This window comes from Carassius auratus, chromosome 25, assembly GCF_003368295.1.
Source record: "Carassius auratus strain Wakin chromosome 25, ASM336829v1, whole genome shotgun sequence".
In the NCBI taxonomy this organism is placed as follows: domain Eukaryota; kingdom Metazoa; phylum Chordata; class Actinopteri; order Cypriniformes; family Cyprinidae; genus Carassius; species Carassius auratus.
Window position 1 is genome coordinate 13919381 of NC_039267.1, and position 17240 is coordinate 13936620.

Genomic DNA, 17240 nt, shown 5'->3' on the forward strand with positions numbered 1-17240 from the left:
TCTAAATATTTAATTGTTATAATTAATATATCATATATTTCAATATTAATTGAACTGAATTGAATTGAATTTTACCATGCTGGGTCACGACAAGTCCAATGTGCAAACAAAAGGTATAAAAATATAAGAAATTTATGCAGAGGTGTTATTTTGTACTTGTAAATTGAAATGAAGTAAAAACACTGTGGATATCTCCCGCACATCCATCTAAAAGTTTCTCTTTTATATCACGTTCCTTTAGTACAGTTTTGAGTTATGAGATTCAGTGGCCTTCTAAGACGATAAAATGCTGTTTCAGCATGGGATGCACTAAAGTCATCATAACATCCCTTGATGGGCTACCATACACACTAAACACACTGCAAATCACAGAGGAGATATCATCTCTATGCCTCTGAACTCGCGGTTTGCAGAGGACAATAACAATACGCTTGAAAACTGATTGCATTACGACTGTGGCCTGCAAACTTTTGGTGATACAGGTGAGAAGTTATATACTACAAAGTCTACACATAGGCCTTGAAACAAGGTAGTAAAACTGCATATAGGGTACAAAAGGGGTGTCAGGTGATACCCCGGTAACATCTGTTAGACCTTCAGAGCCAGATGCTGCAACCAGCATTCATCCTTGGCCTTGGTGTAATAATGTCTGCCACAGTCTTATCGCGGAGACTTGTGTGACATTGAACGATATTTCGAGGTTAAATAACAATGCAGCTTTGTGTATTATGAACTAGATGATGGTGAAAAAAAATGGGTCAGCATATTGTGGGCCCAAAAAAGATTCACTTGGACCAAACCCAAGATACAAAGCAAGTTATTTTGAAGAATATTTTTGATCAGAACAGATGTCTGGTGTTGTAAGTCAGAGTGTTTGCATGACCCCTTTTTCTGCAGAGCCATTAAAGGCTATACATCAAAGCTATGAGAAATGAAAGCATATGGTGCAGTGCACAAACACGGCACATTTGGTGTCCCATTACTTGTTTTTAAAGCATTAGTGGCACTAATCCCATGTATTTTTGTTGTGTTATTATGAACCATTAGATGGGTTGGATTAACTATCATGTAATGTAAAACTGATACAGAATGAAAAGTAGCTTGTTTTAAACACCAACTGGTGATTTTTTTTGTAAATTGACCTTCTCGACTGTATCCATCAAACAATGTCATTGTAATTTTTACACACTTGTGTTTGACTGATATTCAATTCGCTGCAGTAAAATGTATATTTTAATACTTTAAATCAACTAATTTTTTCTTAAAAAAATTTAGAATTTGAAATATATTTAAAACTGTCCCGCAGTTTGTGTGTAATTGTTTGCTGTGGAAAAACATCCAAGAAGTAGCACAATTTAAATGGTTTCTCACACACAGACAAATAATTTAATTCAGTTATTTTCATTTTGATACAACTCGTGCTAATCCTGTTACTAAACATTTTTCCACGACAAAAAAATCAACCAAACTTGTTTTTCTTTAATTTATCGGTATTCTATTATCATTGGTATCTAAATCAGCATTTTGAGCCTTTTCAAGTCTTTCTAGTAACAGCTTAAGGATATATTTTTGACCCTGTTACACATTTATGTGTGGGTTCTATATTTATTTAATTAATTAAATGATTGATTGGTTAATTATATTTTCTAGAAAAAAAATTAAGTGAAATAAAATCAGTATATATATATATATATATATATATATATATATATATATGCCCCAAATTATGGTAACAGGTTTGAAAAAAAGGACAAAACTCATTTAATTATTATATTCTCATTTAATCCGTAACCAGTTTATAAAAAGTGGCATATTAGTGCATCTGTAGATCATAAGTTATATGAATATGACAAAAAGCAGATTGTGTAATTATAACATGATGAAATCATAAACAGTGACTGTTAGTAAATCTGGATGGTACTATAGTCTTCGAAGAGAACAAGCAGAGAGGACGCTGTTGTAAATGTTGAATATCACAATGAGAAAATGATCAGCTTTTTCACAAAACTACAAGACAGACCTCATTAGACAGAACTAAATGTTAGCTGACCTGTTTCAAGCATAAAGGCATCCTCAGGGTGTGTCAGAGTGCATGTAAGCATGCGTGTGTGGAAACATGAGCACATTAATATGCATGCATGTGTGCACAATCACTTCCGTACACGCGCACACACACACACACACACACACACCTTGTGTGGTGAATAGAAGGACACATATAAACAATAACAACATGACCAGATGATGTTCAGTACACGGTCAGAAATTACTGAAGAAAATCTGTGTCACGACTGTAGAACGACATCAGTTAGCCTACTTCACTGCAGCTACATGATATGACACATTTACAGGCTGAATATGGATATACTACTTTTATAATATATTCTCTACTGATGACGATTCAAAAATCAAGTGATAATGAAGTAGCAACCTTAATATATCCGACTAAATAAATTAATTACCTGTTATTTTTTTTCATGCATCAGTTCATTCATTCATTGTCTTAACCCAGCTTTATCTTAGAAAATATGTAAAAACAGTGAAGGAAAAGACTTGCAGAATCGTCATGCAGATTCTAAAAAAGTGAAATAACCATCCTTAGATCCTGGCGCTGTTGACTTTCCTTGCTTTAAGCATTTCTATTTCTATTTCTCACAAAGCAAGATCAGCATAATGCACATGTAAATAATATCCACATGGCGGTTTTGGTTTGATTTAGTATAAGGAGTTTTGCGGTATACTTGCAATCTATCGTGTGGTGTGTAATTGAGTCAAATGTATCATGTGAATCTCTGCTGCTTACTCCCGTGTCTCAGACTCGCTCTGAAGGCACAGTACACAAGTGCAGCTCTGATGAACAAAGACGGCAGCTGAAGTAATCCACTCTGAATTCACTACCAACCTCCCAAACCTCCCTCTCCTCCTCTCTCTGGACACCGACACCACTGCCATCAGAATACAGGAGCTTCCTGTGAGGGCCACACACCGAGCTCTTCTTCAGAATGCAATATACAAACTGACAGCGGTGCTAGTTTTGGTTGTACTTCAGAGCTGATTCTTGATTAATATTCTTTCACCATATTTAATTTGACACGAACAGATACAAGGCAGTGAGGAACAGAAGTACAGACCATTCAATCAACGTTATCTCATTGGTATTCAAAGGTTCTTGTATGTATAGTGTGTTTCAAGCACACATACATTTTGAATAATTTGCACAGACGTGTCAACATCGTGAACATTAAAGGATTTGGAATAATTTGTACAGCGGGCTTATGTTTTAAATGCTGTGATGCAATACTATTGTACATTTATCAACATTAACCTTTGCAAACATTTCTGTAAAGTTAGACATAAAAGGGTTTACGTTTTAAGCACTGTTGACACAATGCTTTTGAACATTAATGTATTTTTAAACATTGAAATTTGTGCATATGTAAATGGTTTTATGCTTTACATGTTGTTAAAAGGTTTGGTAACAATATCATGAACAAGATAATACACAATAAAGATCAAAAGATTTGTAAATTATTTTTGTAAAGTTGTGCATAAAAGGGTTTTGTTTGAAGCTCTGTTGACACAATGCTATTGCATGCTTATCAACAACATTCACATCAAAGGATTTGTAAACATTTGTATGTTTGAAAAGCTGTACATAAAAGGGTTTACATCTTAGACATTGATATGATACTAATGTATGATTATCAATAAGATCAAATAATTTGTGAACATTTTGTAAAGTTGAACATACATGGAAGTGTTTACAGTTTAGGCACTGCTGATAATGCTATCATGCAGTTATCAACATCATGAACATTAAAGGATTTATAAACATTTGAACGTAGCTAAAGTTATATTTTCTATGCAGTATCATGTGTATCAAAAGTTTCATAAACATCTACATGTCTCTGTTGTAAGTACAAGTTTACAATTTAGACACAGACAACAGGCTACTATTATAGTTTCAGTGCCAATTAGAATAAACAAAAATGTATGTATGCATTTTACATACAAATACCTACGAATATGAATGACATTTGAACGTCCACAATGAACTTAACATTTCAGAGACTTAGTGATCAACACCAGCCACCTGAAAATGCAATATACAGAATGGATATATACTTAACATACTTATTTTTGTTTGCGTCAAATTAAATTGGGTCAGGTGGCCTGATTCTGAGCTACAGAGAATCTAATGCAAAAGTTGCATCATGAAGACTTCACCTAAGAAGGCCAAGTCAGCATCTGTGATCCTTGAACAGTTTTGGGCTGGAAAGATGTGGAAAGGGCAAATAGGATCTCGCATTCTCCACATGAGTCTGAGGACACGCTGAGCGCCTGACTGCAGAACAGTGTGTGGCTATAAATGACGATCTCACACTCCTCCTGCTGCAGAGCAAACACAAGGATCTCGGCTGCTGAAGATGATGAATCAATTAAGAACATTCATATGCTGGACAGACCTTGTCAAGAAAGATGTCTTAATGTCTCTCTGTAGGTGAATTCTTTTTTATATTTATTGTTAAATATGTGAATCTTGGGGGCAGGGCTATCAGTTTATCTGCCCAATGGCAGATACAGTAGGAGTCTGTTCGGTAAACCAATTTGAAAGTATTTTTCCTGTCCTGTTTAATAATGTTAGTGGCTTGAATATTGCCCAGCAATCAATGTACCTTTACTTCCATGATAAATATTGCAGTTACAGTATTCTCACTACCATTAAAATATTTGTGGTCTTTGTGGTTTATTATATTCATCAAAGAATCCTGAATTCCACAAAAATATTAAGTGGCACAACTGTAATTCATATTTTTAGTCATGTTTCTCGTGCAGCATATCAGAATGATTTCTGAAGGATCATGTGACACTGAAGACTGGAGTAATTCAGCTTTGCATCAGAGAAATAAATTCCACTCTAAAATAATTACAATAGAAAACAATTCAGGTTTTTACTGTCTTTCTGATCAAATAAATGCCTTGGGAAGCATAAGAGAACTCTTAAGAGAAAATCTTAATGACCACAAACTTCTGAACAGCAGTGTATCTATTTTTGATTAGTATATTTAATATTATGATACATATTAAATTGCCATATTATGATGATGCCGTTATGATATGATATATACAGCAGTAACCACAATATATAGTCATACCAATTTATTAATACTGAATTTGTGACCTATTTTTAGTAGAACCAGACTTATTGACAAATCATTGTATAACTCATGTTCGAATAACACAATCTAAAAATGAGAGAAACCAATAACATCTCCGACAAATGTAACACAAACAAATCTTCACTCCAAAAAGTATTCAAATGAAATAAAGTGGACAGTAATGTCTAAACAATACATTGCTTAACGAATAGTTAGTGTAGAATAAACACATACACAAACACAATCTAACACACTCTCCTGTGCATGATACACACGGCAGTGTACTCACGCTCCAGTATAAAGTATAACAGTATAAAGCAGGCGGGATGTAGTTTGCACACTCACTGTGGCTGGCTCATGGTGTGGTGCGGAGCAAACGCTGAACGGACGTCCTCTTTCGACTCTCAAATGTGAGCTCTAGTTTGTGCTAGACGGAGGCGACTTCACTCATACCAGACCTGAGAAGAAAACCAGATAAAAATACTCTTTTTAAACAAATTTATAAAATGTATTATATAAAGTACTACACTGAACAAAATTATAAATGCAACACTTTTGTTTTTGTTTTTGCCCCCATTTTTCATGAGCTGAACTCAAAGATATTTTTTCTATGTACACAAAAGGCCTATTTCTCTCAAATATTGTTCACAAATCTGTCTAAATCTGTGTTAGTGAGCACTTCTCCTTTGCTGAGATAATCCATCCACCTCACAGGTGTGGCATATCAAGATGCTGATTAGACAGCACGTTTATTGCACAGGTGTGTCTTAGGCTGGCCACAATAAAAAGCCACTCTAAAATATGTAGTTTTACTGTATTGGGGAGTCTGAAAACTAGTCAGTGTCTGGTTTGACCACAGTTTGCCTCACACAGAGTAACACTTTGGCCAGCCTAAGACACACCTGTGCAATAATCGTGCTGTCTAATCAGCATCTGGATATGCCACACCTGTGAGGTGGATGGATTATCTCGGCAGAGAAGTGCTCACTAACTCAGATTTAGACAGAGTTGGGAACAATATGAGAGAAATAGGCCTTCTGTGTACAAGAAAGTCTTAGATCTTTGAGTCCAGCTCATGAAAAATTGGGGGCAAAAACAAAAGTGTTGTTTATAATTTTGTTCAGTGTATAAATATTTATTATGTAACAATTGAAATTCCCCACCATGTGTTTAAGAAAGCATGAACATCTAGTTCAGTCAAAGTTATCCTTGTGGAGCGATGAAATTATCACTTATGCAATAAAATCAATGAAGGGAGATATTGGATCTGTTATGAAATCAAATAGTCGCTTAACTTCACAGTTTTACCAATGACCTGTGACTTAAATCAAGCGAAGAAACTGTTAAAGCTACGATTCAACAAATCTACTGTACATACTCCATTTAACAGAATATTTGATTTAAACCTGGAGAGGAAACAAACCTCCATTTAGAGGGTGTAAAGGAGCAGTTTATGCCGACATGAAATTCATCATTATAGAAAAATATTTCTGAGAATATATTTCCTCTGAGAATTTTTTTTTTTATATATTTTGAAGTATCTATTCAACAGCCCATACAGTGACAAACACTGTCAGGCTCCAAAAATAACAAAAACCTATTAAAAAGTAACCAGGAGCAATTGTGCGCTATAATCTATGTTTTTTTTAAATCATATGATAATTTACGAAAGATAATATTTAAGCTGATAATGATACCCCTTTCTGTGAGGTATGAAAGTCACAATGAAACCGAAGTAGCAACAGATATTTTCTTCTGTATTGCGAACTACATTCGCATTTAACAGTTTATCAAGACATGGTGGATGGATGGAGGTAAGATCTGAATGCAAGCTTGCAGTCGATTGTTAGACAGGTTAAAAAAAGGGGTCCCTCTAATAGGACAAGACATATTCTTGTGGTAAAGGCTGGCCCTTTGAATTCCCAGAATTCATAGATTCCTACTTATGATATGCATGTGTGAGCTGAGTGCATAGTGCTTCATTCACATTTAATAACAACCTCAACTCAAGAATAAAAAAAAAGGTTATTATTGCACAAATGGCTTGATTTTCAGCTGGGTAAGCATTACACAAAGCTCAGACTGCCTACGATTGCCCTTTTTTGTGTCAAGGTGCGATGAAGCTGTCAACCTCGGTATGGTCGGACATCAATAGATAGATTGGTCCGTAGCGCTCGTTTACCACCAGCTTCAATCACTGAAGCACTGTGATGAAAACTTCATTCACTGAGACCGCCTGACAAACGCTGGTGTCTCAAACTATAGCGGTTTTACAAGTGGTATTACCTCAGGCTGAGGGATGAGGTGAATCTAGTACACAAGACAAATCATATTAAGCCAAAGAAGGCACAGCGTACACCGGACACTGAGACAGGAAGTCTGAATAGATGGAAGTGGGACAAGGTAGAGGAGAAAGGAAGATGTGAGGGCATGCAAGAGGTCAATGAGTGTTTATTGATCTGCTTTTTTAAATAAAGATGGAAATATTTAGTCGTTTTTTGTTTGTTTTTTGTAGCCAAGACTTGAGCTATTGATCTGTTAAACATTATATAAAATGTATTAATAGAAATTAATCTAAGAATTAATGTGACTCTGGACCACAAAACACGTCTTTCGTTGCATGGTTATATTTATTGCAACAGCCAACAATGCATTATATGGGTCGAAATTATTGATTTTTCTTTTATAGCAAAAATCATTAGGATATTAAATAAAGATCATGTTCTGTGAAGATATTTTATAAATTTTCTACCATAGATAAATCAAAAGTTAATTTTTGTTTCATAAAATGCATTAATAAGGACTTAATTTGGGAAAAATGTAAAAGGCGATTTTCTGAATATTTAGATTTTTTTTGCACCCTCAGATTCAATATTTTCAAAAAGTTGTAACTCAGCCAAATATTGTCCGATCCTAACGAACCATACATCATTGGAAAGCTTCAAATTTGACCCTCACTGGCTTCGTGGTCCAGGGTCACACATGTTATATCATGATGCATATTTTAGGTAGCCTTAAAAAAATACAGTCAGCGTAATGTAATATTACCAAATATATAAACTTTATAAATTAACATTTAGCAATATGTTAGCTAAATGCAGAAATTAACATTAATGCTTCAGAATGTATTATTCATGTTTAGTTTGTGTTAACTAATGTACTTAAGCAATGTAAAAAAAACAAAATCCAAAGACTTCAAATTGTTTCTTTTTGTTAACATTGCTTACGTTCACAGTGAAGTGCTACCGACTTTATAAATTGATGTATTTTATGTGTATGTAGTTCCTCGTGCTATAGTACAGTTAGCTAAATCTTCACAACTTTTTAAAACATTAACACATTGGTATCATATTCGTAAACCTATAATAAATGAAGAATAGTAACAATCCCTTATGTTTTGTTAACTTATATGTAAAACAACATATTTTACTCCCAGCCAGGCTGTCTTCAAATCATGTCATAACAGGTGAAATCCAGGTCATGCTAATCGAGCGTTTCTAAACCTGCAGTGACGTGTCCAGGTCTTCCAGATTCAAAACATTAAGGAATTATTGGTTCATTGGACTGATTTGAATCAGGCACGTCTCACATCAGCGCTCATTCGGAACTGTTGTGATGACCACGTGCCCAAAGACCTACAGAATCAAAGTTCGCAGATATGCCACTTTCAGAAGTTTAGCAGGCCAACTTAATCAGACGGAACACGTTCAGCCAACATGAAAGCCAAAATACATGACGATGGAACCACTGCGTGCCATTTTGTGCTCATCTCCAAGCTCCACTTACAACCAGATTTTCTCATGGCCAAAAATTCCTCATCAACACAACATCAGACGCACACTGTAATATAAGCCATCACATATGAAAATGGAAGACATGTCTTGTATTTCCCAGGCCTAGAGGAGCTATTGGATGAAGTGATGTCTTCTGATTAAAGTATCACCAAGTCGGCACCATGGCAGCGCGTGATTAGTGATGCAATTACCAAAATAACAGCAAACACCAATTAAGCCGATAATGGGTGGAATGGAAGCGAGAAGAAGCAGTGATGAAATGCACGTCTCCGAGGGCTAACCTACCTCGATTTACATCGTTGAAACTTTAATCGTGTGTCCCTGGCCCTCGTGGTTATAATAATGTGTCCCTTGCCGATAACCAGAAGAGGCTTGAAGCGTGAAAAGGGCAGTTTCGCAGTGGTCAAGTATCCGTTCTGCTGCTTCTTTCGCGAATAAAGCGGACGATGAGTGAACGCGAGCCGTGACGCGAGCATCATCGCTCAGCGAGGTGACATTAGGAGTCTACACGTCCAGAGAAAGCCTTCGTATTCGCGACAGGAGGCGTGCATTGTGTCTCAATCGTGTTGTACTGAGGGCTTCCCCCTTTAAATCACGCCAGGGACTCCGTCTCCATCGCGTCGAAGCCGCGTTTCGATTAGACGCGTTTCGATTGAAGCATGAACGCCAGCATCGCTCCGTTATGTCGGAGGAGGAGGAGGAGGAGGAGGAAGGGGAGGAGGGGATTCATTACATAGAGAAAACGCGTTTCTATTGGTTTCCTTTCCAAAAGAGATGGCAAATGTTCATCGGGATAACCTCGCATCCATCAAAACACCTTCCTGCCCGCTGAGGTGCGACTATTCTCACGCGTCACGCGCGGCTCATTCCCTCACTATTAACACTGCGTGCGGCAAACACGCTCCAGTCATATAACGTCAGGATGACTGAGCATATGGAGATGGCAGAGGTGACATTGAGATGTGAGGAATCCCATTATAATACAATAGTAATATAATCAAACCATTCCGTACTATCACAGTACGGCGCGTAATGCCATCATACAATGTACATCATTTAACTCTAATACTTACCTTACACTACACTGTAAAGTTTCCATCATTAAAGTGGCAACTTGCAATTGTTCTGTAAAGAGCTACTTGAAGTTACGCATACAATGTGGTTTTGTTGTTATAAATCAGTGTATTTAGGTTGAATGAGTTCACTTTGATATTGCAATTTGTTTAGGTTATCATTGTGCGATTCATACTGCTGGTGTGATCATACTACTTTAATAATATCATATGATTGTACATGCTACTAATTTCATCGTGCTGTCATAATATTACACTGTGTATTGCGATTGTCATTTTGATATACTGTAGTGACGTATCATTCCAGTATCACAAGATAGTTTGACATTGATATGTGCACTACTAGTGTCATCAGACAAGCAGGAAACTGTTACTGCACATTATGATTTTTTTAAATGATGTAATTCTGAAAAAAAGTGATACATTTTCAGATTATGTGGTAACATTTTTATTGTTTTTGTTTTATTGCCTCGATTAAATAAGTTTATTGTGGAAAATAAGTCAAATGTAAAAGTTTTAAATTCTTTAATATATCTTAAAAATATAATTTGATCCAGTAATATGCTGATTTGCTGCTCAAGAAATATTTCTTATTATTATCAGTGCTGAAAACAGCTGTGCTGCTAAACATTTTTGTGGAAACCATGATACCTTATTTTTTCAGGATTATTTGATCAATAGAAAGTTTAAGAACAGAATTGATTGGAAATAGAGATCTTAACATAATACTGTATACGTATTTAGGATATTTTACAGTATAATCAATTGAATGTCTTGACTAAATTTATATATATATATATATATATATATATATATATATATATATATATATATATATATATATATATATTTCAAGACAAAAATCTTACTGATTCCAAAAATTTGTAAACATATATTTGCTTTAATGTATTTAAACTTAAAAAATATATTTTTAAACCACTTTTTTTTTTAAAGGAAATACAATATGACAAATAAAATCTTGTCTTTTTTTCAATGTAAACACTTTTCTGTTCTTTCCCATTATTTAAAGTTTTGTTATTTGGCCTCGGGGCACCGAAACCTCAAAGCTATCCCATTCTAACGGTTTTCAGTGACTCAACATGATGTTGCCGCTTGTCCTTCATGTGCCCTTTAAACCAGGAATGTAAACAAGCGATTAAAGTCTGCAAAGTTCCCACGATTCCTCGCATTCCCGAGACACGCACAGAACTTCCCCATTAGCATATCTGGCATACCTGAGTCTGACAGAAAACCCAGCCGGCCTACACACAAGAGTCTCACAGAGAACCACACCTGCTCCTAACGCACTTAAAATAACAGTACCACCCCTCACTGTTTCTATTAATGCATATCTGAAGAAACCTACAGCTTACAATGCAAAAAGACTTCACAACCCAATCATGTTTGAATCTGCTCAAAATAAACAAGAAAATCCCAAAAGATGGAATAAATATGGTGATTCACTTTTTCGAGCAGCTTTCTTCGTTACAGAAAGTTGCGATGTTTTTTGTTGTTGGAGGTTTGTGATGCAACGGCAGGTAATTCCCGACAAATTAGCTCATGTCATGATGTTCTACCGACGCATGATGAGAATCGTTCCATTCACAAATGTGGAAAAACAGCAATCACAACATTTCTGAGCTCAAAGGGATCCGCCCACGGCGCTTATGTGGCTCTGAACCACACGGTGACGTTTAGCTCAGAAGTTATTTGAGGAAGATGAGGTGACTCACCTGCACTGGATCTCACCTGGACGGCAAGTCTTCACTGCCATTTCCCTGAAACACAGCGTGCTACTAGGATTTCCTACATCTCAGCAAACTTTCAAAAACTCAAGCCTTTGAAAAGTGCATGAAGTCAAGCGCAAAAACAGTAAACAGGTGAGTCCTGAGACAGGCAATTTATGATTTTTTTTTTTTTTTTGTGGGGGGATTGAATTCTTAATGTTTCATTTAAATATCGACTAATACATTTCTATATTAAGAAGAGATCCAAATAGACATATAGTTTGAGTGCTGATACAGTTCATGTGGATGACATTTTGATGTCAAGTATTGGATTTCAAATTGAAAACCTATGATATGAAACTACATTTTAGTAACTTTTAGCAAATCTGAGCACAGCTAGTGATCCTGGTGGGATCTCGTCTGAAACTCTAAAGAGACATGTGACAATTTGATCTTTTTAACAAGGAGAAGAATCTGGGAAGTGGGCTTTCCATGTAATAACATTATTTTAATGTGATAACAGAATTACAGTATATTTGAATATATACTATAATAGTACAACAGTTAATTAATATATATATATATATATATATATATATATATATACACACACACACACACACACACACACACACATATATGGATAAATATATTAAAAATAAAAATATTAAAAATATTAAAAATATTAACAGATTAATTTAATGATTCTTACATATTGCATATTTATTCTGTATGAATGTTGAGTTCTTATTCTGTATGAATAAATGAAAAGCAACCAATAATCAACTGATCAAAACATATTGTAATCTTTCTGGACAAATGTAAGCTAATCTGACCACAATTACTTTATTCTCAGGTGATCATCAAGTGAATACTCTCAGTTGAAATTTCCATTAGGAGAAGATCGATTTGATATCTCCCATGATGGCAGGTAATACAAACATAAAAAAAAACATATTAAAGATAATAAAATTCTGATATATGATATAAAATGATGTATCATATGCAAACACACTTGCTGTTGTTTCCGCAATGTGGAATTCTTGAAATGCAAATGCAAATTAAATGCAAAATAACAACCAAATTGCCCTGCAAATAAAGGTGTGGTAGATAAATGATTCATTTATTTAGTTTCCTTCGGGTTTCCTCTTATTATAGAACACGGTGATCCTTGCAATGAGTCAGAAGCCAGCTTTTGCATGAATGGAGGAACATGCTTTAAAATACACTCGGTGTCTACTCCCACGTGTGTGTAAGTATCTTCACGAACAGAATATCTATTGTTTTGCCATTTACATGAGAGTATAACATACCTATGAAATGCCTTGCTTTGAAACCCCTGTCCTGTCCTGCAGCTGCAGTGCGAACTATGAGGGCAGCAGATGTGAGCAGTTCCAGCTGTTCAGTTTCTCTCGGGACAGCGAGGAGAAGGGCATGATCGCTGCCGTGGCCATCATCGCCCTCCTCATCCTAGTGGTGCTCGGTGTGGTCATCTACTACATCTGCAAGTGAGTCACGTGGGCTTTTGATGATGAAGCCTCGGATTCAATACCAGTTTTATCGATATTTTAAAGAGACATGCGATGGATTACCACAGAAAACAATTTAACTCGTCTCTCAGATAATAAAAAGAACTGTCTAATGTAACGCATTTACACATGGAAGTCGATATAATTAAGTAACAGCCTGAGGCTTGAGGATGTGAGGTAATCACAGCCCTCTTTTTAACTAGAAATAGGCCTACTTGCTTTCTTCCACCTTATTTTAACGTAAAATGCTTGATAGTGCAAGACTGTCCAGTGTCTTTCTCTTCCGTTTTTTTAGCTGCACAAAAACGGCACGTTACGCTGCTTTATATCGGAAACTATTTGTTATCATACAATTTAAGTGTATGCTATTATATTAAGCATTAGCGCTAATAGTTTTAACGTTTAGTGCACTTTCCTTAGTTTACCTAGATCGGCTAATGAAATGGAACTCTCTCACATTCGTGTTATTATATAGCCTTACTTCTGTGTAGCATATAAGCAGGATACAACATTCCTGTAAACAGTTAATGTTTATATTGAATAACTTTTGGGCTTGATCAGTTTTTCCTCTGGCAATGTATTTTGTTCCAAATGAAGGGACAGCAGGATGAAATTTTTTTTATAAATCTTTTTTTGAATGAGTTATTTGAGTGAATGATTCAGCGTCACTTACAACGGAAGTGAATATGGACATTTGTGAACACACAAGAAGTAAACAATATAAGAGCTTTTTTAATATTATAATGGTTAGCCTACATTTAGATTTTTAAATCTTCCAAAGACTGGTTCAATTTACTTCCTTTGTAAGCTAATCCTAACTTTTTTTTTAAAAGATAAAAAAATGCTATTGACACATAAGTATGTGCTTAACTTGATCCCAGAATATTTCTTTTAAAGATTATTGACTTGTCGATTAATATCAACTTATGATATGTTAACATCTTTTATGTCTTCTTTTAGAACCCCAAACAGGCCCCCCCCCCCCAAGAGTTCTTGTTAATCATAAATTCTCTTTTCTATTTTTTCCCAGAATAAAGAGAAACGGCCGAAGTCAACCAAAACCTGAGGCATACTGGAGAGTCCAATCAAACAGTCAGCAGGTGTGACTTTTAAACCACATTTGAAAGAGGCTTTTATGTTGTGGACAACTCCATTATGATTGATGACAACTTTACCTTGTATCATCCCCCCCACCCCGTGGAGGTCTTGGACTCAATGTGAAAATTTGTCAATTGCACAGTAGCTCAACTTGTCAGCTACTCTCAAAAATATATTTCTTAATGTTCATGGATTTTGTAAATAGTTCTGTCAATTAAAACGCCTTGATTTAAATATGAGAAAAGGATGGAGATTATTTACAAGCAAACTGCTGCCATATCAGATGTTCAATGGAAAGCAATACATTTCAAAATGAGCATCCTTAGCATAGATTTTAATTTTTATTTGATATAATTTTTACACTGTGTTGTTTTTGTTTTGGCTAAAACTTTGATTATACTCATGTATTTTTTATTTCTATTGGATTACTGGAATAACTTCACATAGATGAAATGTTTTACCATTAAATATAAGTAACAACAACATGCTCAATCATTAATACACACCACCGGACTGGACATCATTTGCCTAATCATTTGGAATCATTTTATATAATACACTGGGACCATATTTATAAAAAATGTTTCACATTTTTTTAAAATCAGACATTTGTTCACGTTATATACAGTTGCGTGTTACTATTTCTGCTGTATGTGTACCGTTTACAATATGCATGCTTTCTGTATGTTTAATACCTAGATGAACTACTGTATGTCTTAATGTGTATTATACAACAGAGCACACTTCATGTATAAAGTATCCCACAATGCAATGTGATTCCAGTGAGATGAATGAAGTTTTACCAGTGTTTTCTTCTCACTATTAATTCTGACAGTCAAAAGTTTTAAATATTTAGATAAACTTCAATAAAAAAAACTTTTTTTTTTTTTTAGAGTTTAGAGTTTCCATTTCTTAATTCATTAAAAAAAGAATGAATGAATGAATCTTTTACTACCAATCAAAATCGGGGTGATTTCAGTTATTGTAAGTATGCAGAGGGCAGCAGAGGAGTGATGACTATGATCAAATACTCTCAACAGCCAATCAGCATCGCGAGAGAGACAAGCAGCGCAATCACACACATGAATGACATCACATCACAAACATTCTAAATTGCACTTTGTGGCGTCAGAAACAGAATCCAGTCTGTAAGCAGGTGAAACTCGCTGGTGCACTGATGGCTCTGATTGATAGTCTTTTCTTTTCCTAACTTCACACTGGGATCTGAAGAAAAATGCCCCAACTGTGTCTTACATATCCACTCACCACACTGATGAAGCAACCATTCTGAAACAAGATGCTGATGACCTTCAAACGGCAGCGAAGACCATCAAACAACTGTGAAGACCAACACGCAGCAGTGTGGTTCCTCAAATCTAGCCCAAGAGTTAAGCTACAACCCAGATCAAACTCAACTGAACAAGCTAATCAAGGTCTTCAGGATCACTAGCAAAATCACAGGAGTTAAGTGAGTTTGATCAGGTTTTGAACTCAAATCTGCAGGGCACCAGCTCTCCAGGATCGTATTTAAGGAAGACCATCAAACAACTGTGAACACCAACAAACAACCGTGAACACCAACATGCAGCAGTGAAGTCCATCAAACAACTGTGAAGACCAACATGCAGCAGTGAAGACCATCAAACATCTGTGAACACCAACAAACAACTGGGAAGACCATCAAACAATTGTGAACACCAACAAACAGCCGTGAAGACCAACATGCAGCAGTGAAGACCATCAAACAACTGTGAAGACCAACATGCAGCGGTGAAGACCATCAAACAACTGTGAAGACCAACATACAGCAGTGAAGGCCATCAAACAACTGTGAACACCAACAAACAACTGGGAAGACCATCAAACAACTGTGAACACCCACAAACAACTGGGAAGACCATCAAACAACTGTGAACACCAACAAACAACTGTGAACACCAACAAACAACTGGGAAGACCATCAAACAACTGTGAAGACCAACATGCAGCGGTGAAGACTATCAAACAACTGTGAACACCAACAAACAACTGTGAAGGCCAACATGCAGCGGTGAAGACTATCAAACAACTGTGAACACCAACAAACAACTGGGAAGACCAACATGCAGTGGTGAAGACCATCAAACAACTGTGAACACCAACAAACAACTGGGAAGACCAACATGCAGTGGTGAAGACCATCAAACAACTGTGAACACCAACAAACATCTGGGAAGACCATCAAACAACTGTGAACACCAACAAACAGCTGTGAAGACCAATTTGCAGCAGTGAAGACCATCAAACAACTGTGAAGACCAACATGCAGCGGTGAAGACCATCAAACAACTGTGAAGACCAACATGCAGCAGTGAAGACCATCAAACAACTGTGAACACCAACAAACAGCTGTGAAGACCAACATGCAGCGGTGAAGACCATCAAACAACTGTGAAGACCAACATGCAGCTGTGAAGACCATCAAAAAACTGTGAACAGCAACAAACAACTGTGAAGGCCAACATGCAGCGGTGAAGACCATCAAACAACTGTGAAGACCAACATGCAGCAGTGAAGACCATCAAACAACTGTGAACACCAACAAACAACTGTGAAGACCAACAAACAACTGTGAAGACCAACATGCAGCAGTGAAGACCAACATGCAGCAGTGAAGACCATCAAACAACTGTGAACACCAACAAACAACTGTGAAGACCAACATGCAGCAGTGAAGACCATTAAACAACTGTGAAGACCAACATGCAGCGGTGAAGACCATCAAACAACTGTGAAGACCAACATGCAGCAGTGAAGACCATCAAACAACTGTGAAGACCATCAAACAACTGTGAAGACCAACATACAGCTGTGAAGACCA

General features: G+C 36.2%; 2 protein-coding genes across 4 annotated transcripts in view; one reads left to right on the forward strand and one right to left on the reverse strand.

Annotated features, from left to right (window-relative positions):
* Nucleotides 1-10004, reverse strand: part of tmem266 (transmembrane protein 266) — a 57753-nt gene extending 47749 nt beyond the window's left edge. For 2 of the 3 annotated variants that reach the window (XM_026202791.1, XM_026202789.1), the window contains exons 1-2: nucleotides 9239-10004; nucleotides 5505-5617 (exon numbers count right to left, since the gene is read on the reverse strand). In XM_026202791.1, the coding sequence (XP_026058576.1) occupies nucleotides 5505-5518 (14 nt within the window). In that variant the 5' untranslated portion in view covers nucleotides 5519-5617; nucleotides 9239-10004. Of the gene's footprint in view, nucleotides 1-5504; nucleotides 5618-9238 lie in introns of those variants that run through there. The other variant, XM_026202790.1, reaches the window with a different exon arrangement.
* A 964-nt stretch (nucleotides 10005-10968) lies between these two features.
* Nucleotides 10969-15271, forward strand: nrg4 (neuregulin 4). Its single transcript, XM_026202793.1, has 5 exons — nucleotides 10969-11906; nucleotides 12610-12684; nucleotides 12912-13005; nucleotides 13109-13261; nucleotides 14313-15271. Exons 2-5 carry the CDS (start codon nucleotides 12675-12677, stop codon nucleotides 14386-14388), a joined length of 333 nt encoding a protein of 110 aa, XP_026058578.1. The 5' UTR covers nucleotides 10969-11906; nucleotides 12610-12674; the 3' UTR covers nucleotides 14389-15271.
* Nucleotides 15272-17240: the final 1969 nt, after the last annotated feature.

What these genes read in the sequence shown, in the direction of transcription:
- nrg4 (XM_026202793.1), top strand. An exon ending in GTGTCTACTCCCACGTGTGT is followed by an intron (nt 13,006 to 13,108) that starts GTAAGTATCTTC and finishes CCTGTCCTGCAG; the next exon opens with CTGCAGTGCGAACTATGAGG. An exon ending in GTCATCTACTACATCTGCAA is followed by an intron (nt 13,262 to 14,312) that starts GTGAGTCACGTG and finishes ATTTTTTCCCAG; the next exon opens with AATAAAGAGAAACGGCCGAA.